The sequence below is a fragment of the Uranotaenia lowii genome, chromosome 3 (genome assembly GCF_029784155.1).
Source record: "Uranotaenia lowii strain MFRU-FL chromosome 3, ASM2978415v1, whole genome shotgun sequence".
In the NCBI taxonomy this organism is placed as follows: Eukaryota; Metazoa; Arthropoda; class Insecta; order Diptera; family Culicidae; genus Uranotaenia; species Uranotaenia lowii.
Window position 1 is genome coordinate 84,836,746 of NC_073693.1, and position 24,280 is coordinate 84,861,025.

Below are 24,280 nucleotides of genomic sequence, written 5' to 3' on the forward strand. Positions count from 1 at the left end.
CTGAATCTGAAATCTGAATCTGAAATCTGAATCTGAAATCTGAATCAGAATCTGAAATCTGAATCTAAATCTGAATCTGAAATCTGAATCTGAAATCTGAATCTGAAATCTGAATCTGAAATCTGAATCTGAAATCTGAATCTGAAATCTGAATCTGAAATCTGAATCTGAAATCTGAATCTGAAATCTGAATCTGAAATCTGAATCTGAAATCTGAATCCACTGAAATCTGAATCTGAAATCTGAATCTGAAATCTGAATCTGAAATCTGAATCTGAAATCTGAATCTGAAATCTGAATCTGAAATCTGAATCTGAAATCTGAATCTGAAATCTGAAATCTGAAATCTGAATCTGAAATCTGAATCTGAAAATTCTGAAATCTGAAATCTGAAATCTGAATCTGAAATCTGAATCTGAAATCTGAATCTGAAATCTGAATCTGAAATCTGAATCTGAAATCTGAATCTGAAATCTGATCTGAAATCTGAATTCTGAAATCTGAATCTGAAATCTGAATCTGAAATCTGAATCTGAAATCTGAATCTGAAATCTGAATCTGAAATCTGAATCTGAAATCTGAATCTGAAATCTGAATCTGAAATCTGAATCTGAAATCTGAATCTGAATCTGAATCTGAATCTGAAGATCTGAAATCTGAATCTGAAATCTGAGAATCTGAAATCTGAATCTGAATCTGAATCTGAAATCTGAATCTGAAATCTGAATCTGAAATCTGAATCTGAAATCTGAATCTGAAATCTGAATCTGAAATCTGAATCTGAAATCTGAATCTGAAATCTGAATCTGAAATCTGAATCTGAAATCTGAATCTGAAATCTGAATCTGAAACTGAAATCTGAATCTGAAATCTGAATCTGAATCTGAAATCTGATCTGAAATCTGAATCTGAAATCAGAATCTGAAATCTGAATCTGAAATCTGAATCTGAAATCTGAATCTGAAATCTGAATCTGAAATCTGAATCTGAAATCTGAATCTGAATCTGAACTGAAATCTGAATCTGAAATCTGAATCTGAAATCTGAATCTGAAATCTGAATCTGAAATCTGAATCTGAAATCTGAATCTGAAATCTGAATCTGAAATCTGATCTGAATCAGAAATCTGAATCTGAATCTGAAATCTGAATCTGAAATCTGAAATCTGAATCTGAAATCTGAATCTGAAATCTGAATCTGAAATCTGAATCTGAAATCTGAATCTGAAATCTGAATCTTGAAATCCTGAATCTGAAATCTGAATCTGAAATCTGAATCTGAAATCTGAATCTGAAATCTGAATCTGAAATCTGAATCTGAAATCTGAATCTGAAATCTGAATCTGAAATCTGAATCTGAAATCTGAATCTGAAATCTGAATCTGAAATCTGAATCTGAAATCTGAATCTGAAATCTGAATCTGAAATCTGAATCTGAAATCTCTGAATCTGAAATCTGAATCTGAAATCTGAATCTGAAATCTGAATCTGAAATCTGAATCTGAAATCTGAATCTGAAATCTGAACTGAATCTGAAATCTGAATCTGAAATCTGAATCTGAAATCTGAATCTGAATCTGAATCTGAAATCTGAATCTGAAATCTGAATCTGAATCTGAATCAGAAATCTGAATCTGAAATCTGAATCTGAAATCTGAATCTGAAATCTGAATCTGAAATCTGAATCTGAATCTGAATCTGAAATCTGAATCTGAAATCTGAATCTGAAATCTGAATCTGAAATCTGAATCTGAAATCTGAATCTGAAATCTGAATCTGAAATCTGAATCTGAAATCTGAATCTGAAATCTGAATCTGAAATCTGAATCTGAAATCTGAATCTGAAATCTGATCTGAAATCTGAATCTGAAATCTGAATCTGAAATCTGAATCTGAAATCTGAATCTGAAATCTGAATCTGAAATCTGAATCTGAAATCTGAATCTGAAATCTGAATCTGAAATCTGAATCTGAAATCTGAATCTGAAATCTGAATCTGAAATCTGAATCTGAAATCTGAATCTGAAATCTGAAATCTGAAATCTGAAATCTGAAATCTGAATCTGAAAATCTGAATCTGAATCTGAATCTGAAATCTGATTAGAATCTGAATCTGAATCTGAAATCTGAATCTGAAATCTGAATCTGAAATCTGAATCTGAAATCTGAGAATCTGAAATCTGAATCTGAAATCTGATCTGAATCTGAAATCTGAATCTGAAATCTGAAATCTGAATCTGAAATCTGAATCTGAAATCTGAATCTGAAATCTGAATCTGAAATCTGAATCTGAAATCTGAATCTGAAATCTGAATCTGAAATCTGAATCTGAAATCTGAATCTGAAATCTGAATCTGAAATCTGAATCTGAAATCTGAATCTGAAATCTGAATCTGAAATCTGAATCTGAAATCTGAATCTGAAATCTGAATCTGAATCTGAATCTGAAATCTGATCTGAAATCTGAATCTGAAATCTGAATCTGAAATCTGAATCTGAAATCTGAATCTGAAATCTGAATCTGAATCTGAATCTGAAATCTGAATCTGAAATCCTGAATCTGAAATCTGAATCTGAAATCTGAATCTGAAATCTGAATCTGAAATCTGAATCTGAAATCTGAATCTGAAATCTGAATCTGAAATCTGAATCTGAAATCTGAATCTGAAATCTGAATCTGAAATCTGAATCTGAAATCTGAATCTGAAATCTGAATCTGAAATCTGAATCTGAAATCTGAATCTGAAATCTGAATCTGAAATCTGATCTGAAATCTGAATCTGAAATCTGAATCTGAAATCTTGAAATCTGAAATCTGAATCTGAAATCTGAATCTGAAATCTGAATCTGAAATCTGAATCTGAATCTGAATCTGAAAATCTGAATCTGAAATCTGAATCTGAAATCTGAATCTGAAATCTGAATCTGAAATCTGAATCTGAAATCTGAATCTGAAATCTGAATCTGAAATCTGAATCTGAATCTGAATCTGAAATCTGAATCTGAAATCTGAATCTGAAATCTGAATCTGAAATCTGAATCTGAATCTGAAAATCAGATCTGAAATCTGAATCTGAAATCTGAATCTGAAATCTGAATCTGAAATCTGAATCTGAAATCTGAATCTGAAATCTGAATCTGAAATCTGAATCTGAAATCTGAATCTGAAATCTGAATCTGAAATCTGAATCTGAAATCTGAATCTGAAATCTGAATCTGAAATCTGAATCTGAAATCTGAATCTGAAATCTGAATCTGAAATCTGAATCTGAAATCTGAATCTGAAATCTGAATCTGAATCTTGAAATCTGAAATCTGAATCTGAAATCTGAATCTGAATCTGAATCTGAAATCTGAATCTGAAATCTGAATCTGAAATCTGAATCTGAAATCTGAATCTGAAATCTGAATCTGAAATCTGAATCTGAAATCTGAATCTGAAATCTGAATCTGAAATCTGAATCTGAAATCTGAATCTGAAATCTGAATCTGAAATCTGAATCTGAAATCTGAATCTGAAATCTGAATCTGAAATCTGAATCTGAAATCTGAATCTGAAATCTGAATCTGAAATCTGAATCTGAATCTGAATCTGAAATCTGAATCTGAAATCTGAATCTGAAATCTGAATCTGAAATCTGAATCTGAAATCTGAATCTGAAATCTGAATCTGAAATCTGAATCTGAAATCTGATCTGAAATCTGAATCTGAAATCTGAATCTGAAATCTGAATCTGAAATCTGAATCTGAAATCTGAATCTGAAATCTGAATCTGAAATCTGAATCTGAAATCTGAATCTGAAATCTGAATCTGAAATCTGAATCTGAAATCTGAATCTGAAATCTGAATCTGAAATCTGAATCTGAAATCTGAATCTGAAATATCGAATCTGAAATCTGAATCTGAAATCTGAATCTGAAATCTGAATCTGAAATCTGAATCTGAAATCTGAATCTGAAATCTGAATCTGAAATCTGAATCTGAAATCTGAATCTGAAATCTGAATCTGAAATCTGAATCTGAATCTGAAATCTGAATCTGAAATCTGAATCTGAAATCTGAATCTGAAATCTGAATCTGAAATCTGAATCTGAAATCTGAATCTGAAATCTGAATCTGAAATCTGAATCTGAATCTGAATCTGAAATCTGAATCTGAAATCTGAATCTGAAATCTGAATCTGAAATCTGAATCTGAAATCTGAATCTGAAATCTGAATCTGAAATCTGAATCTGAAATCTGAATCTGAAATCTGAATCTGAAATCTGAATCTGAAATCTGAATCTGAAATCTGAATCTGAAATCTGAATCTGAAATCTGAATCTGAAATCTGAATCTGAAATCTGAATCTGAAATCTGAATCTGAAATCTGAATCTGAAATCTGAATCTGAAATCTGAATCTGAAATCTGAATCTGAAATCTGAATCTGAAATCTGAATCTGAAATCTGAATCTGAAATCTGAATCTGAAATCTGAATCTGAAATCTGAATCTGAAATCTGAATCTGAAATCTGAATCTGAAATCTGAATCTGAAATCTGAATCTGAAATCTGAATCTGAAATCTGATCTTGAAATCTGAATCTGAATCTGAATCTGAAATCTGAATCTGAAATCTGAATCTGAAATCTGAATCTGAAATCTGAATCTGAAATCTGAATCTGAAATCTGAATCTGAAATCTGAATCTGAAATCTGAATCTGAAATCTGAATCTGAAATCTGAATCTGAAATCTGAATCTGAAAATCTGAATCTGAAATCTGAATCTGAAATCTGAATCTGAAATCTGAATCTGAATCTGAATCTGAAATCTGAATCTGAAATCTGAATCTGAAATCTGAATCTGAAATCTGAATCTGAAATCTGAATCTGAAATCTGAATCTGAAATCTGAATCTGAAATCTGAATCTGAAATCTGAATCTGAAATCTGAATCTGAAATCTGAATCTGAAATCTGAATCTGAAATCTGAATCTGAAATCTGAATCTGAAATCTGAAATCTGAATCTGAAATCTGAATCTGAAATCTGATCTGAAATCTGAATCTGAAATCTGAATCTGAAATCTGAATCTGAAATCTGAATCTGAAATCTGAATCTGAAATCTGAATCTGAAATCTGAATCTGAATCTGAAATCTGAATCTGAAATCTGAATCTGAAATCTGAATCTGAAATCTGAATCTGAAATCTGAATCTGAAATCTGATCTGAATCTGAATCTGAAATCTGAATCTGAAATCTGAATCTGAAATCTGAATCTGAAATCTGAATCTGAAATCTGAATCTGATCGAAATCTGAATCTGAAATCTGAATCTGAAATCTGAATCTGAAATCTGAATCTGAAATCTGAATCTGAAATCTGAATCTGAAATCTGAATCTGAAATCTGAATCTGAAATCTGAATCTGAAATCTGAATCTGAAATCTGAATCTGAAATCTGAATCTGAAATCTGAATCTGAAATCTGAATCTGAAATCTGAATCTGAAATCTGAATCTGAAATCTGAATCTGAAATCTGAATCTGAAATCTGAATCTGAAATCTGAATCTGAAATCTGAATCTGAAATCTGAATCTGAAATCTGAATCTGAAATCTGAATCTGAAATCTGAATCTGAAATCTGAATCTGAAATCTGAATCTGAAATCTGAATCTGAAATCTGAATCTGAAATCTGAATCTGAAATCTGAATCTGAAATCTGAATCTGAAATCTGAATCTGAAATCTGAATCTGAAATCTGAATCTGAAATCTGAATCTGAAATCTGAATCTGAAATCTGAATCTGAAATCTGAATCTGAAATCTGAATCTGAAATCTGAATCTGAAATCTGAATCTAATCTGAAATCTGAATCTGAAATCTGAATCTGAAATCTGAATCTGAAATCTGAATCTGAAATCTGAATCTGAAATCTGAATCTGAAATCTGAATCTGAAATCTGAATCTGAAATCGAATCTGAATCTGAAATCTGAATCTGAAAATCTGAATCTGAATCTGAAATCTGAATCTGAATCTGAATCTGAAATCTGAAATCTGAAATCTGAAATCTGAATCTGAAATCTGAATCTGAAATCTGAATCTGAAATCTGAATCTGAAATCTGAATCTGAAATCTGAATCTGAAATCTGAATCTGAAATCTGAAATCTGAATCTAAATCTGAATCTGAAATCTGAATCTGAATCTGAATCTGAAATCTGAATCTGAAATCTGAATCTGAAATCTGAATCTGAAATCTGAATCTGAAATCTGAATCTGAAATCTGAATCTGAAATCTGAATCTGAAATCTGAATCTGAAATCTGAATCTGAAATCTGAATCTGAATCTGAATCTGAAATCTGAATCTGAAATCTGAATCTGAAATCTGAATCTGAAATCTGAATCTGAAATCTGAATCTGAAATCTGAATCTGAAATCTGAATCTGAAATCTGAATCTGAAATCTGAATCTGAAATCTGAATCTGAAATCTGAATCTGAAATCTGAATCTGAAATCTGAATCTGAAATCTGAATCTGAAATCTGAATCTGAAATCTGAATCTGAAATCTGAATCTGAAATCTGAATCTGAAATCTGAATCTGAAATCTGAATCTGAAATCTGAATCTGAAATCTGAATCTGAAATCTGAATCTGAAATCTGAATCTGAAATCTGAATCTGAAATCTGAATCTGAAATCTGAATCTGAAATCTGAATCTGAAATCTGAATCTGAAATCTGAATCTGAAATCTGAATCTGAAATCTGAACTGAAATCTGAAATCTGAATCTGAAATCTGAATCTGAAATCTGAATCTGAAATCTGAATCTGAAATCTGAATCTGAATCTGAATCTGAAATCTGAATCTGAAATCTGAATCTGAAATCTGAATCTGAATCTGAATCTGAAATCTGAATCTGAAATCTGAATCTGAATCTGAATCTGAAATCTGAATCTGAATCTGAATCTGAAATCTGAATCTGAAATCTGAATCTGAAATCTGAATCTGAAATCTGAATCTGAAATCTGAATCTGAAATCTGAATCTGAAATCTGAATCTGAAATCTGAATCTGAAATCTGAATCTGAAATCTGAATCTGAAATCTGAATCTGAAATCTGAATCTGAAATCTGAATCTGAAATCTGAATCTGAAATCTGAATCTGAATCTGAATCTGAAATCTGAATCTGAAATCTGAATCTGAAATCTGAATCTGAATCTGAATCTGAAATCTGAATCTGAAATCTGAATCTGAAATCTGAATCTGAAATCTGAATCTGAAATCTGAATCTGAAATCTGAATCTGAAATCTGAATCTGAAATCTGAATCTGAAATCTGAATCTGAAATCTGAATCTGAATCTGAATCTGAATCTGAATCTGAAATCTGAATCTGAAATCTGAATCTGAATCTGAAATCTGAATCTGAAATCTGAATCTGAAATCTGAATCTGAAATCTGAATCTGAAATCTGAATCTGAAATCTGAATCTGAAATCTGAATCTGAAATCTGAATCTGAAATCTGAATCTGAAATCTGAATCTGAATCTGAATCTGAAATCTGAAATCTGAATCTGAAATCTGAATCTGAAATCTGAATCTGAAATCTGAATCTGAATCTGAATCGAAATCTGAATCTGAAATCTGAATCTGAAATCTGAATCTGAAATCTGAATCTGAAATCTGAATCTGAAATCTGAATCTGAAATCTGAATCTGAAATCTGAATCTGAAATCTGAAATCTGAATCTGAAATCTGAATCTGAAATCTGAAATCTGAATCTGAAATCTGAATCTGAAATCTGAATCTGAAATCTGAATCTGAAATCTGAATCTGAAATCTGAATCTGAAATCTGAATCTGAAATCTGAATCTGAATCTGAATCTGAAATCTGAATCTGAAATCTGAATCTGAAATCTGAATCTGAAATCTCAATCTGAAATCTGAATCTGAAATCTGAATCTGAAATCTGAATCTGAAATCTGAATCTGAAATCTGAATGAAATCTGAATGAAATCTGAATCTGAATCAGAAATCTGAATCTGAAATCTGAATCTGAAATCTGAATCTGAAATCTGAATCTGAAATCTGAATCTGAAATCTGAATCTGAAATCTGAATCTGAAATCTGAATCTGAAATCTGAATCTGAAATCTGAATCTGAAATCTGAATCTGAAATCTGAATCTGAAATCTGAATCTGAAATCTGAATCTGAAATCTGAATCTGAAATCTGAATCTGAAATCTGAATCTGAAATCTGAATCTGAAATCTGAAATCTGAATCTGAAATCTGAATCTGAAATCTGAATCTGAAATCTGAATCTGAAATCTGAATCTGAAATCTGAATCTGAAATCTGAATCTGAAATCTGAATCTGAAATCTGAAATCTTAATCTGAAATCTGAATCTGAAATCTGAATCTGAAATCTGAATCTGAAATCTGAATCTGAAATCGGAATCTGAAATCTGAAATCTGAATCTAAAATCTGAATCTGAAATCTGAATCTGAAATCTGAATCTGAAATCTGAATCTGAAATCTGAATCTGAAATCTGAATCTGAATCTGAAATCTGAATCTGAAATCTGAATCTGAATCTGAATCTGAAATCTGAATCTGAAATCTGAATCTGAAATCTGAATCTGAAATCTGAATCTGAAATCTGAATCTGAAATCTGAATCTGAAATCTGAATCTGAAATCTGAATCTGAAATCTGAATCTGAAATCTGAATCTGAAATCTGAATCTGAAATCTGAATCTGAAATCTGAATCTGAAATCTGAATCTGAAATCTGAATCTGAAATCTGAATCTGAAATCTGAATCTGAAATCTGAATGAAATCTGAATCTGAATCAGAATCTGAATCTGAAATCTGAATCTGAAATCTGAATCTGAAATCTGAATCTGAAATCTGAATCTGAAATCTGAATCTGAAATCTGAATCTGAAATCTGAATCTGAAATCTGAATCTGAAATCTGAATCTGAAATCTGAATCTGAAATCTGAATCTGAAATCTGAAATCTGAATCTGAAATCTGAATCTGAAATCAGAATCTGAAATCTAAATCTGAAATCTGAATCTGAAATCTGAATCTGAAATCTGAATGAAATCTGAATCTGAAATCTGAATCTGAAATCTGAATCTGAAATCTGAATCTGAAATCTGAATCTGAAATCTGAATCTGAAATCTGAATCTGAAATCTGAATCTGAAATCTGAATCTGAAATCTGAATCTGAAATCTGAATCTGAAATCTGAATCTGAAATCTGAATCTGAAATCTGAATCTGAAATCTGAATCTGTAATCTGAATCTGAAATCTGAATCTGAAATCTGAATCTGAAATCTGAATCTGAAATCTGAATCTGAAATCTGAATCTGAAATCTGAATCTGAAATCTGAATCTGAAATCTGAATCTGAAATCTGAATCTGAAATCTGAATCTGAAATCTGAATCTGAAATCTGAATCTGAAATCTGAATCTGAAATCTGAATCTGAAATCTGAATCTGAAATCTGAATCTGAAATCTGAATCTGAAATCTGAATCTGAAATCTGAATCTGAAATCTGAATCTGAAATCTGAATCTGAAATCTGAATCAGAAATCTGAATCTGAAATCTGAATCTGAAATCTGAATTTGAAATCTGAATCTGAAATCTGAATCTGAAATCTGAATCTGAAATCTGAATCTGAATCTGAATCTGAAATCTGAATCTGAAATCTGAATTTGAAATCTGAATCTGAAATCTGAATCTGAAATCTGAAATCTGAATCTGAAATCTGAATCTGAAATCTGAATGAAATCTGAATCTGAATCAGAAATCTGAATCTGAAATCTGAATCTGAAATCTGAATCTGAAATCTGAATCTGAAATCTGAATCTGAAATCTGAATCTGAAATCTGAATCTGAAATCTGAAATCTGAATCTGAAATCTTTAAGATAAGTTAACCACCGTTAATTAATTTTGAAAATTTATTTTTCGGCATATCGGTGAAAAGTAGTTATGAAATTGATAAAGATGGATAGAGAAGTGAATCTGAAATCTGAATCTGAAATCTGAATCTGAAATCTGATCTGAAATCTGAATCTGAAATCTGAATCTGAAATCTGAATCTGAAATCTGAATCTGAAATCTGAATCTGAAATCTGAATCTGAAATCTGAATCTGAAATCTGAATCTGAAATCTGAATCTGAAATCTGAATCTGAAATCTGAATCTGAAATCTTAATCTGAAATCTGAATCTGAAATCTGAATCTGAAATCTGAATCTGAAATCTGAATCTGAAATCTGAATCTGAAATCGGAATCTGAAATCTGAAATCTGAATCTGAAATCTGAATCTGAAATCTGAATCTGAAATCTGAATCTGAAATCTGAATCTGAAATCTGAATCTGAAATCTGAATCTGAAATCTGAATCTGAAATCTGAATCTGAAATCTGAATCTGAAATCTGAATCTGAAATCTGAATCTGAAATCTGAATCTGAAATCTGAATCTGAAATCTGAATCTGAAATCTGAGTCTGAAATCTGAATCTGAAATCTGAATCTGAAATCTGAATCTGAAATCTGAATCTGAAATCTGAATCTGAAATCTGAATCTGAAATCTGAATCTGAAATCTGAATCTGAAATCTGAATCTGAAATCTGAATCTGAAATCTGAATCTGAAATCTGAATCTGAAATCTGAATCTGAAATCTGAATCTGAAATCTGAATCTGAAATCTGATCTGAAATCTGAATCTAAAATCAGATTCTGAAATCTGAATCTGAAATCTGAATCTGGAATCTGAATCTGAAATCTGAATCTGAAATCTGAATCTGAATCTGAATCTGAAATCTGAATCTGAAATCTGAATCTGAAATCTGAATCTGAAATCTGAATATGAAATCTGAATCTGAAATCTGAATCTGAAATCTGAATCTGAAATCTGAATCTGAAATCTGAATCTGAATCTCAATCTGAAATCTGAATCTGAAATCTGAATCTGAAATCTCAATCTGAAATCTGAATCTGAAATCTGAATCTGAATCTGAAATCTGAATCTGAAATCTGAATCTGAAATCTGAATCTGAAATCTGAATCTGAAATCTGAATCTGAAATCTGAATCTGAAATCTGAATCTGAAATCTGAATCTGAAATCTGAATCTGAAATCTGAATCTGAAATCTGAATCTGAAATCTGAATCTGAAATCTGAATCTGAAATCTGAATCTGAAATCTGAATCTGAAATCTGAATCTGAAATCTGAATCTGAAATCTGAATCTGAAATCTGAATCTGAAATCTGAATCTGAAATCTGAATCTGAAATCTGAATCTGAAATCTGAATCTGAAATCTGAATCTGAAATCTGAAATCTTAATCTGAAATCTGAATCTGAAATCTGAATCTGAAATCTGAATCTGAAATCTGAATCTGAAATCGGAATCTGAAATCTGAAATCTGAATCTAAAATCTGAATCTGAAATCTGAATCTGAAATCTGAATCTGAAATCTGAATCTGAAATCTGAATCTGAAATCTGAATCTGAATCTGAAATCTGAATCTGAAATCTGAATCTGAAATCTGAATCTGAAATCTGAATCTGAAATCTGAATCTGAAATCTGAATCTGAAATCTGAATCTGAAATCTGAATCTGAAATCTGAATCTGAAATCTGAATCTAAAATCAGATTCTGAAATCTGAATCTGAAATCTGAATCTGGAATCTGAATCTGAAATCTGAATCTGAAATCTGAATCTGAAATCTCAATCTGAAATCTGAATCTGAAATCTGAATCTGAATCTGAAATCTGAATCTGAAATCTGAATCTGAAATCTGAATCTGAAATCTGAATCTGAAATCTGAATCTGAAATCTGAATCTGAAATCTGAATCTGAAATCTGAATCTGAAATCTGAATCTGAAATCTGAATCTGAAATCTGAATCTGAAATCTGAATCTGAAATCTGAATCTGAAATCTGAATCTGAAATCTGAATCTGAAATCTGAATCTAAAATCAGATTCTGAAATCTGAATCTGAAATCTGAATCTGGAATCTGAATCTGAAATCTGAATCTGAAATCTGAATCTGAAATCTCAATCTGAAATCTGAATCTGAAATCTGAATCTGAATCTGAAATCTGAATCTGAAATCTGAATCTGAAATCTGAATCTGAAATCTGAATCTGAAATCTGAATCTGAAATCTGAATCTGAAATCTGAATCTGAAATCTGAATCTGAAATCTGAATCTGAAATCTGAATCTGAAATCTGAATCTGAAATCTGAATCTGAAATCTGAATCTGAAATCTGAATCTGAAATCTGAATCTGAAATCTGAATCTGAAATCTGAATCTGAAATCTGAATCTGAAATCTGAATCTGAAATCTGAATCTGAAATCTGAATCTGAAATCTGAATCTGAAATCTGAATCTGAAATCTGAATCTGAAATCTGAATCTGAAATCTGAATCTGAAATCTGAATCTGAATCTGAATCTGAAATCTGAATCTGAAATCTGAATCTGAAATCTGAAATCTGAATCTGAAATCTGAATCTGAAATCTGAATCTGAAATCTGAATCTGAAATCTGAATCTGAAATCTGAATCTGAAATCTGAATCTGAAATCTGAATCTGAAATCTGAATCTGAAATCTGAAATCTTAATCTGAAATCTGATCTGAAATCTGAATCTGAAATCTGAATCTGAAATCTGAATCTGAATCGGAATCTGAAATCTGAAATCTGAATCTAAAATCTGAATCTGAAATCTGAATCTGAAATCTGAATCTGAAATCTGAATCTGAAATCTGAATCTGAAATCTGAATCTGAATCTGAAATCTGAATCTGAAATCTGAATCTGAAATCTGAATCTGAAATCTGAATCTGAAATCTGAATCTGAAAATCTGAATCTGAAATCTGAATCTGAAATCTGAATCTGAAATCTGAATCTGAAATCTGAATCTGAAATCTGAATCTGAAATCTGAATCTGAAATCTGAATCTGAAATCTGAATCTGAAATCTGAATCTGAAATCTGAATCTGAAATCTGAATCTGAAATCTGAATCTGAAATCTGAATCTGAAATCTGAATCTGAAATCTGAATCTGAAATCTGAATCTGAAATCTGAATCTGAAATCTGAATGAAATCTGAATCTGAATCAGAAATCTGAATCTGAAATCTGAATCTGAAATCTGAATCTGAATCTGAATCTGAAATCTGAATCTGAAATCTGAATCTGAAATCTGAATCTGAAATCTGAATCTGAAATCTGAATCTGAAATCTGAATCTGAAATCTGAATCTGAAATCTGAATCTGAAATCTGAAATCTGAAATCTGAAATCTGAATCTGAAATCAGAATCTGAAATCTAAATCTGAAATCTGAATCTGAAATCTGAATCTGAAATCTGAATGAAATCTGAATCTGAAATCTGAATCTGAAATCTGAATCTGAAATCTGAATCTGAAATCTGAATCTGAAATCTGAATCTGAAATCTGAATCTGAAATCTGAATCTGAAATCTGAATCTGAAATCTGAATCTGAAATCTGAATCTGAAATCTGAATCTGAAATCTGAATCTGAAATCTGAATCTGAAATCTGAATCTGTAATCTGAATCTGAAATCTGAATCTGAAATCTGAATCTGAAATCTGAATCTGAAATCTGAATCTGAAATCTGAATCTGAAATCTGAATCTAAAATCTGAATCTGAAATCTGAATCTGAAATCTGAATCTGAAATCTGAATCTGAAATCTGAATCTGAAATCTGAATCTGAAATCTGAATCTGAAATCTGAATCTGAAATCTGAATCTGAAATCTGAATCTGAAATCTGAATCTGAAATCTGAATCTGAAATCTGAATCTGAAATCTGAATCTGAAATCTGAATCTGAAATCTGAATCTGAAATCTGAATCTGAAATCTGAATCTGAAATCTGAATCTGAAATCTGAATCTGAAATCTGAATCTGAAATCTGAATCTGAAATCTGAATCTGAAATCTGAATCTGAAATCTGAATCTGAAATCTGAATCTGAAATCTGAATCTGAAATCTGAATTTGAAATCTGAATCTGAAATCTGAATCTGAAATCTGAAATCTGAATCTGAAATCTGAATCTGAAATCTGAATGAAATCTGAATCTGAATCAGAAATCTGAATCTGAAATCTGAATCTGAAATCTGAATCTGAAATCTGAATCTGAAATCTGAATCTGAAATCTGAATCTGAAATCTGAATCTGAAATCTGAAATCTGAATCTGAAATCTTTAAGATAAGTTAACCACCGTTAATTAATTTTGAAAATTTATTTTTCGGCATATCGGTGAAAAGTAGTTATGAAATTGATAAAGATGGATAGAGAAGTGAATCTGAAATCTGAATCTGAAATCTGAATCTGAAATCTGAATCTGAAATCTGAATCTGAAATCTGAATCTGAAATCTGAATCTGAAATCTGAATCTGAAATCTGAATCTGAAATCTGAATCTGAAATCTGAATCTGAATCTGAATCTGAAATCTGAATCTGAAATCTGAATCTGAAATCTTAATCTGAAATCTGAATCTGAAATCTGAATCTGAAATCTGAATCTGAAATCTGAATCTGAAATCTGAATCTGAAATCTGAATCTGAAATCGATCTGAAATCTGAAATCTGAATCTGAAATCTGAATCTGAAATCGAATCTGAATCAATCTGAAATCTGAATCTGAAATCTGAATCTGAATCTAATCTGAATCTGAAATCTGAATCTGAAATCTGAATCTGAAATCTGAATCTGAAATCTGAATCTGAAATCTGAATCTGAAATCTGAATCTGAAATCTGATCTGAAATCTGAATCTGAAATCTGATTCTGAAATCTGAATCTGAAATCTGAATCTGAAATCTGAATCTGAAATCTGAATCTGAAATCTGAATCTGAAATCTGAATCTGAAATCTGAATCTGAAATCTGAATCTGAAATCTGAATCTGAAATCTGAATCTGAAATCTGAATCTGAAATCTGAATCTGAAATCTGAATCTGAAATCTGAATCTGAATCTGAATCTGAAAATCAGATTCTGAAATCTGAATCTGAAATCTGAATCTGAATCTGAATCTGAAATCTGAATCTGAAATCTGAATCTGAAATCTGAATCTGAAATCTGAATCTGAAATCTGAATCTGAAATCTGAATCTGAAATCTGAATATGAAATCTGAATCTGAAATCTGAATCTGAAATCTGAATCTGAAATCTGAATCTGAAATCTGAATCTGAAATCTCAATCTGAAATCTGAATCTGAAATCTGAATCTGAAATCTCAATCTGAATCTGAATCTGAAATCTGAATCTGAATCTGAAATCTGAATCTGAAATCTGATCTGAAATCTGAATCTGAAATCTGAATCTGAAATCTGAATCTGAAATCTGAATCTGAAATCTGAATCTGAAATCTGAATCTGAAATCTGAATCTGAATCTGAATCTGAAATCTGAATCTGAAATCTGAATCTGAAATCTGATCTGAAATCTGAATCTGAAATCTGAATCTGAAATCTGAATCTGAATCTGAATCTGAAATCTGAATCTGAAATCTGATCTGAAATCTGAATCTGAAATCTGAATCTGAAATCTGAATTCTGAAATCTGAATCTGAAATCTGAATCTGAAATCTGAATCTGAAATCTGAATCTGAAATCTGAATCTGAAATCTGAATCTGAAATCTGAATCTGAAATCTGTATCTGAAATCTGAATCTGAAATCTGAATCTGAAATCTGAATCTGAAATCTGAATCTGAAATCTGAATCTGAAATCTGAATCTGAAATCTGAATCTGAAATCTGAATCTGAAATCTGAATCTGAAATCTGAATCTGAATCTGAATCTGAATCTGAAATCTGAATCTGAAATCTGAATCTGAAATCTAAATCTGAAATCTGAATCTGAAATCTGAATCTGAAATCTGAATCTGAAATCTGAATCTGAAATCTGAATCTGAAATCTGAATCTGAAAATCTGAATCTGAAATCTGAATAAATCTGAATCTGAAATCTGAATCTGAAATCTGAATCTGAAATCTGAATCTGAAATCTGAATCTGAAATCTGAATCTGAAATCTGAATCTGAAATCTGAATCTGAAATCTGAATCTGAAATCTGAATCTGAATCTGAAATCTGAATCTGAAATCTGAATCTGAAATCTTAATCTGAAATCTGAATCTGAAATCTGAGTCTGAAATCTGAATCTGAAATCTGAATCTGAAATCTGAATCTGAAATCTGAAATCTGAATCTGAAATCTGAATCTGAAATCTGAATCTGAAATCTGAATCTGAAATCTGAATCTGAAATCTGAATCTGAAATCTGAATCTGAAATCTGAATCTGAAATCTGAATCTGAAATCAGAATCTAAAATCAGATTCTGAAATCTGAATCTGAAATCTGAATCTGGAATCTGAATCTGAAATCTGAATCTGAAATCAGAATCTAAAATCAGATTCTGAAATCTGAATCTGAAATCTGAATCTGGAATCTGAATCTGAAATCTGAATCTGAAATCTGAATCTGAAATCTGAATCTGAAATCTGAATCTGAAATCTGAATATGAAATCTGAATCTGAAATCTGAATCTGAAATCTGAATCTGAAATCTGAATCTGAAATCTGAATCTGAAATCTGAATCTGAAATCTCAATCTGAAATCTGAATCTGAAATCTGAATCTGAAATCTCAATCTGAAATCTGAATCTGAAATCTGAATCTGAATCTGAAATCTGAATCTGAAATCTGAATCTGAAATCTGAGTCTGAAATCTGAATCTGAAATCTGAATCTGAAATCTGAATCTGGAATCTGAATCTGAAATCTGAATCTGAAATCTGAATCTGAAATCTGAATCTGAAATCTGAATCTGAAATCTGAATCTGAAATCTGAATCTGAAATCTGAATCTGAAATCTGAATCTGAAATCTGAATCTGAAATCTGAATCTGAAATCTGAATCTGAAATCTGAATCTGAAATCTGAATCTGAAATCTGAATCTGAAATCTGAATCTGAAATCTGAATCTGAAATCTGAATCTGAAATCTGAATCTGAAATCTGAATCTGAAATCTGAATCTGAAATCTGAATCTGAAATCTGAATCTGAAATCTGAATCTGAAATCTGAATCTGAAATCTGAATCTGAAATCTGAATCTGAAATCTGAATCTGAAATCTGAATCTGAAATCTGAATCTGAAATCTGAATCTGAAATCTGAATCTGAAATCTGAATCTGAAATCTGAATCTGAAATCTGAATCTGAAATCTGAATCTGAAATCTGAATCTGAAATCTGAATCTGAAATCTGAATCTGAAATCTGAATCTGAAATCTGAATCTGAAATCTGAATCTGAAATCTGAATCTGAAATCTGAATCTGAAATCTGAATCTGAAATCTGAATCTGAAATCTGAATCTGAAATCTGAATCTGAAATCTGAATCTGAAATCTGAATCTGAAATCTGAATCTGAAATCTGAATCTGGAATCTGAATCTGAAATCTGAATCTGAAATCTGAAATCTGAAATCTGGAATCTGAAATCTGAAATCTGAAATCTGAAATCTGAAATCTGAAATCTGAATCTGAAATCAGAATCTGGAATCAGAATCTGAAATCAGAATCTGAAATCTGAATCTGAAATCTGAATCTGAAATCTGAATCTGAAATCTGAATCTGAAATCTGAATCTGAAATCTGAATCTGGAATCTGAATCTGAAATCTGAATATGAAATCTGAATCTGTAATCTGAAATCTGAATCTGAAATCTGAATCTGAAATCTGAATCTGAAATCTGAATCTGAAATCTGAATCTGAAATCTTAATCTGAAATCTGAATCTGAAATCTGAGTCTGAAATCTGAATCTGAAATCTGAATCTGAAATCTGAATCTGAAATCTGAATCTGAAATCTGAATCTGAAATCTGAATCTGAAATCTGAATCTGAAATCTGAATCTGAAATCTGAATCTGAAATCAGAATCTAAAATCAGATTCTGAAATCTGAATCTGAAATCTGAATCTGGAATCTGAATCTGAAATCTGAATCTGAAATCTGAATCTGAAATCTGAATCTGAAATCTGAATCTGAAATCTGAATCTGAAATCTGAATCTGAAATCTGAATATGAAATCTGAATCTGAAATCTGAATCTGAAATCTGAATCTGAAATCTGAATCTGAAATCTGAATCTGAAATCTCAATCTGAAATCTGAATCTGAAATCTGAATCTGAAATCTCAATCTGAAATCTGAATCTGAAATCTGAATCTGAATCTGAAATCTGAATCTGAAATCTGAATCTGAAATCTGAATCTGAAATCTGAATCTGAAATCTGAATCTGAAATCTGAATCTGAAATCTGAATCTGAAATCTGAATCTGAAATCTGAATCTGAAATCTGAATCTGAAATCTGAATCTGAAATCTGAATCTGAAATCTGAATCTGAAATCTGAATCTGAAATTTGAATCTGAAATCTGAATCTGAATCTGAAATCTGAATCTGAAATCTGAATCTGAAATCTAAATCTGAAATCTGAATCTGAAATCTGAATCTGAAATCTGAATCTGAAATCTGAATCTGAAATCTGAATCTGAAATCTGAATCTGAAATCTGAATCTGAAATCTGAATCTGAAATCTGAATCTGAAATCTGAATCTGAAATCTGAATCTGAAATCTGAATCTGAAATCTGAATCTGAAATCTGAATCTGAAATCTGAATCTGAAATCTGAATCTGAATCTGAAATCTGAATCTGAAATCTGAATCTGAAATCTTAATCTGAAATCTGAATCTGAAATCTGAGTCTGAAATCTGAATCTGAAATCTGAATCTGAAATCTGAATCTGAAATCTGAAATCTGAATCTGAAATCTGAATCTGAAATCTGAATCTGAAATCTGAATCTGAAATCTGAATCTGAAATCTGAATCTGAAATCTGAATCTGAAATCTGAATCTGAAATCTGAATCTGAAATCTGAATCTGAAATCTGAATCTGAAATCAGAATCTAAAATCAGATTCTGAAATCTGAATCTGAAATCTGAATCTGGAATCTGAATCTGAAATCTGAATCTGAAATCTGAATCTGAAATCTGAATCTGAAATCTGAATCTGAAATCTGAATATGAAATCTGAATCTGAAATCTGAATCTGAAATCTGAATCTGAAATCTGAATCTGAAATCTGAATCTGAAATCTCAATCTGAAATCTGAATCTGAAATCTGAATCTGAAATCTCAATCTGAAATCTGAATCTGAAATCTGAATCTGAATCTGAAATCTGAATCTGAAATCTGAATCTGAAATCTGAGTCTGAAATCTGAATCTGAAATCTGAATCTGAAATCTTAATCTGGAATCTGAATCTGAAATCTGAATCTGAAATCTGAATCTGAAATCTGAATCTGAAATCTGAATCTGAAATCTGAATCTGAAATCTGAATCTGAAATCTGAATCTGAAATCTGAATCTGAAATCTGAATCTGAAATCTGAATCTGAAATCTGAATCTGAAATCTGAATCTGAAATCTGAATCTGAAATCTGAATCTGAAATCTGAATCTGAAATCTGAATCTGAAATCTGAATCTGAAATCTGAATCTGAAATCTGAATCTGAAATCTGAATCTGAAATCTGAATCTGAAATCTGAATCTGAAATCTGAATCTGAAATCTGAATCTGAAATCTGAATCTGAAATCTGAATCTGAAATCTGAATCTGAAATCTGAATCTGAAATCTGAATCTGAAATCTGAATCTGAAATCTGAATCTGAAATCTGAATCTGAAATCTGAATCTGAAATCTGAATCTGAAATCTGAATCTGAAATCTGAATCTGAAATCTGAATCTGAAATCTGAATCTGAAATCTGAATCTGAAATCTGAATCTGAAATCTGAATCTGAAATCTGAATCTGGAATCTGAATCTGAAATCTGAATCTGAAATCTGAAATCTGAAATCTGAAATCTGAAATCTGAAATCTGAAATCTGAAATCTGAAATCTGAAATCTGAATCTGAAATCAGAATCTGGAATCAGAATCTGAAATCAGAATCTGAAATCAGAATCTGAAATCTGAATCTGAAATCTGAATCTGAAATCTGAATCTGAAATCTGAATCTGAAATCTGAATCTGGAATCTGAATCTGAAATCTGAATATGAAATCTGAATCTGTAATCTGAATCTGAAATTTTAATATTAATTCGATTTTATTTTTATTGCTTTATTCGTTTTTTTTTCTCTTAAAATTTTGGAATGGAATTTGACATATTTTCGGGACTTGAATTAAAGTTTTTTTTAAATATTTTTTTTTAGCTTTATTTTATTATTGTTCCGATCAAAACGTGGATAACAAACAAAATGTAAATTACCTTTTCATTCGAACTCAAAAGGTTTCTCTATTAACGTGCTCTTTATTTACATTTTCATTTCTATTTACATATTAACAAATTATGCATATATTTTAATATCCCTTCTTCCGATCTCAGGTTTTCTCTTCAAATTTTAATCTACTTTAATTTTCGGGGGTATCAATTCACCCCCCTGTGAGCTATTTCTATTTGATGATATCACACTCGCAATCATTTTCCAGCATCTCATAGCTTTGGTTCATGTTGTTTCTCCTAATCGTTTTCGCTTTGCCATTTCGAATTGGCACACATTTTGGTTTTTCTTTGGTCGTTATTGTCGTTACTTGTGGTGTTGTTGCGGTTGTTGAGGATGATTTTGTGCTGGGTGCTGGAAGCTTTCCATTGGCTGTTATCTTCTGATGGGGCAACTTCCGCTCATTGGCGGCTTCTGGAGGGGATCTTGGGGACTGCTGTCTGGAAAGCTTCTGGTCCTGTCAAGTTTTCCCTCGAATGCCGTTTGCGACGTATTCAACATCATCTACTTCGTCGTCGTCGTCATCATCATCGTCAGGATCATTTTCACCCGTCGCCGGATCTTCGTCTTCTAGACTTTGGCCGGGCCGTGGCATTGAATCGTCTACTAGAACGTCAGAAAGGTTGTCGTACCTGAAAAATGGAAAAAATAAGGGGTGGTGAGAGAAATTGATAAAATCGATATTTAAATCAAACTAAATATATTTGGATTTGATGTTATATACAACATACAAATTTACAAAGGCATTCATTAAATTTTTACGAATGAGAAATTCCAGTTTCCGGTTGTGTTGTGAATTCCATATGAATTGTGAATTGTGAACCTGAAAACTATGAACTATTTTTAAATTCAAAGATACACTTTCTAGTTGGTCGCCTCATAAAAAAAGTAATGAAAGCGACCAAAATTTAATTTACCGAGAATTGATTGAACTAAAAAAAAACAATTTCTAAGCATCGAATGCCCCCCGATTCTGGGGATTGTACCCGTCGATTTTCATTCCTTCCGAGAGATATTATGGAATGTTATAGAAATTCGTGCAAGTATATAAATGTAAACTTCAAAGATCGGTCTGAAGATTTGTAAATATCAACGAAGAAAATATATAGGTACCTAGACATGAAAAAATTGCAGTTCAGTTCAGATCATACTGTTTGCAATTGAAGAATGTCTTTGAATCAAATCTTCTTGCTCTATGGAGCCACTACGATGGATGGCAGAGGGTTGTTACTGAAATATTGGTTCTTTCATTCCAAAATATGTGTGATAATCTTTTATGTGGAATAATTTTCGCGGTTACTAATTTTAGGAAAAGAAAGGAGATTATTTTGGGATCACATTTGAAAGCAATTTTCCATAAAGATCCAGTGATGATTTTCTTTCGCTGTGGGTATATTATTGGACATGGTTGCATGGAAAAAGACTATAGTTCACTTTCTGGAGCCACTCGTCTTATTAATTAATCTGATTCGAAATTTCTAAATTTCTACGGATGTTGTCTACAAGTAAATGGTGGCTTAAAACTTGTACACCTGATTGAAAAGCACCAATTTGTTGCCACTAAGTTGATCACAGGTGTTCAGTTTAATATTACGGAATTATCTCATCAAACCATTTGTTGGTTTTAGAGATGTACCGAGTATTCGGTCTGCCGAATACCGCCAAAAAACCGTTAAGCCGATTATTCGGCTCCGAATAGTTGAGTTAAGTATTCGACCGAACAGGCCGATTTTTTTTTTATTTATACAATAATAAAATTTTTCATTTTAAGCGCTGATGTGGTCTAGTGGATAGGCTGGCGCGAGTCTGGTAACCCAGGCGTACTGGGTTTGATTCCCGGTATCGGCAAGAAAAACTTTAGGGTTCGAATCCCATAAGTTGCCGACAGGTAAGGTGTGTTTCATTATATGAATAATTATATATTCCAGAGAGAATGCATCTGGGGTAAATCTGAAGAGACTATCCCGAGCAGACTTTTATGGCAAAATAAGAGCAAATTTTGCTATCACGCCCTGAGAGCCCAACTTGCTCTCATTTTGCTTGACATAAGGTGGTACACAGCAAAAATGAGAGCAAAATTTTTCATACTTGGTTAGCAAAGTGACACCAAATTTTGCTAAAACTGAGACCTTAACTACACCTCGTCTTCCGAGAGCTTGGAAAGCACAATGATGCCAACATAGGGCATCACATATTTTTCAATTATGAAATGAATTTGCGGCTTTATCGGTGAGGGTTAAAGAGTTGAAATGAAAGACGGATAGAAGATCAGAAGAAAATTCTAAGGTGGTGAAAAGAGCGGAGAGCATTTGAAATAGAAGCTTGACCACATACTAAATTCTTTGTCCCACACCAATTAACTGTATTGAAGAAGTAGTACCCAATACAGAAGGCACTACATTTTTCGATACAGTTAATTATGGATGGTTCGACCGCCATGTGAGTGTGCACATGTGCCGAACGGACAAAAAATTTAGCATGTGGTTGCTCTGTTAAGTCTTCTATTGTGCGATATCGTTCCATCGATGGCTAGGTAGATTTCTTATTTTCGTTTTGTGCGGATGTTCCAACTGGATTGAGTTGTCGCATACGGTCAACGGTCAGAAATCTTGGCCTAACTATTTTCGATTATCGGAACGATGTTTTGTAATTGATTTTTATAGCCGAATTATTTTTATTATTTTAAGAGGAGAAATCACCGTGAATTTGTTTTATGAAATGAATTTGCGGCTTTATCGGTGAGGGTTAAAGAGTTGAAATGAAAGACGGATAGAAGATCAGAAGAAAATTCTAAGGTGGTGAAAAGAGCGGAGAGCATTTGAAATAGAAGCTTGACCACATACTAAATTCTTTGTCCCACACCAATTAACTGTATTGAAGAAGTAGTACCCAATACAGAAGGCACTACATTTTTCGATACAATCAATTACAAAACATCGTTCCGATAATCGAAAATAGTTAGGCCAAGATTTCTGACCGTTGACCGTATGCGACAACTCAATCCAGTTGGAACATCCGCACAAAACGAAAATAAGAAATCTACCTAGCCATCGATGGAACGATATCGCACAATAGAAGACTTAACAGAGCAACCACATGCTAAATTTTTTGTCCGTTCGGCACATGTGCACACTCACATGGCGGTCGAACCATCCATAATTAACTGTATCGAAAAATGTAGTGCCTTCTGTATTGGGTACTACTTCTTCAATACAGTTAATTGGTGTGGGACAAAGAATTTAGTATGTGGTCAAGCTTCTATTTCAAATGCTCTCCGCTCTTTTCACCACCTTAGAATTTTCTTCTGATCTTCTATCCGTCTTTCATTTCAACTCTTTAACCCTCACCGATAAAGCCGCAAATTCATTTCATAAAACAAATTCACGGTGATTTCTCCTCTTAAAATAATATTTTTCAATAATAGCATAATTTGACATCATTATGCTCTCAAACCTTTCGTAAATTGAGGTGTGGTTAAGCTATCAATTTTAGCAAAATTTGGCATCATTTTGCTAACCAAGCACAAAAATATTGCTTTCATTTTTGCTGTTTACCACCTTATGTCAAGCAAAATAAAAGCAAATTTCACTCTCAAGGTGTGATAGCAAATATAGTTTTGCCGTAAAATTGTACTCGGTTAGGTTTTTCATCGTCGTGTAAACGCCGTAATGTATGCAATGGTGACAAATTGTGTTTTTTTTACGTTCAATAAAATCGCATTATATAAGTACAACAGCCAGTAAACTGCGCTCAAAGCAAGTCCGTCCGCCTCATTGTAGACAAAAAATCAGAAAAGGGAAGGCAAATAATGCTTCGAAACATAAAAGATACGATCAAAAAACGACACAAACTTTCACTGTAAAAACAACCGAATACTGATCGTAATTTAATTTAAAAAAAAGGTAAAAATAGGG

General features: G+C 31.7%; 1 protein-coding gene across 1 annotated transcript in view; it reads right to left on the reverse strand.

Annotated features, from left to right (window-relative positions):
• Positions 1 to 20,303: 20,303 nt before the first annotated feature.
• LOC129754906 (uncharacterized) overlaps positions 20,304 to 24,280 on the reverse strand; it is a 149,020-nt gene continuing 145,043 nt past the window's right edge. Inside the window, exon 6 of the mRNA XM_055751169.1 lies at positions 20,304 to 20,998. Coding sequence (XP_055607144.1) covers positions 20,827 to 20,998 — 172 coding nt within the window. The 3' untranslated portion in view covers positions 20,304 to 20,826. The remainder of the gene's footprint in view (positions 20,999 to 24,280) is intronic.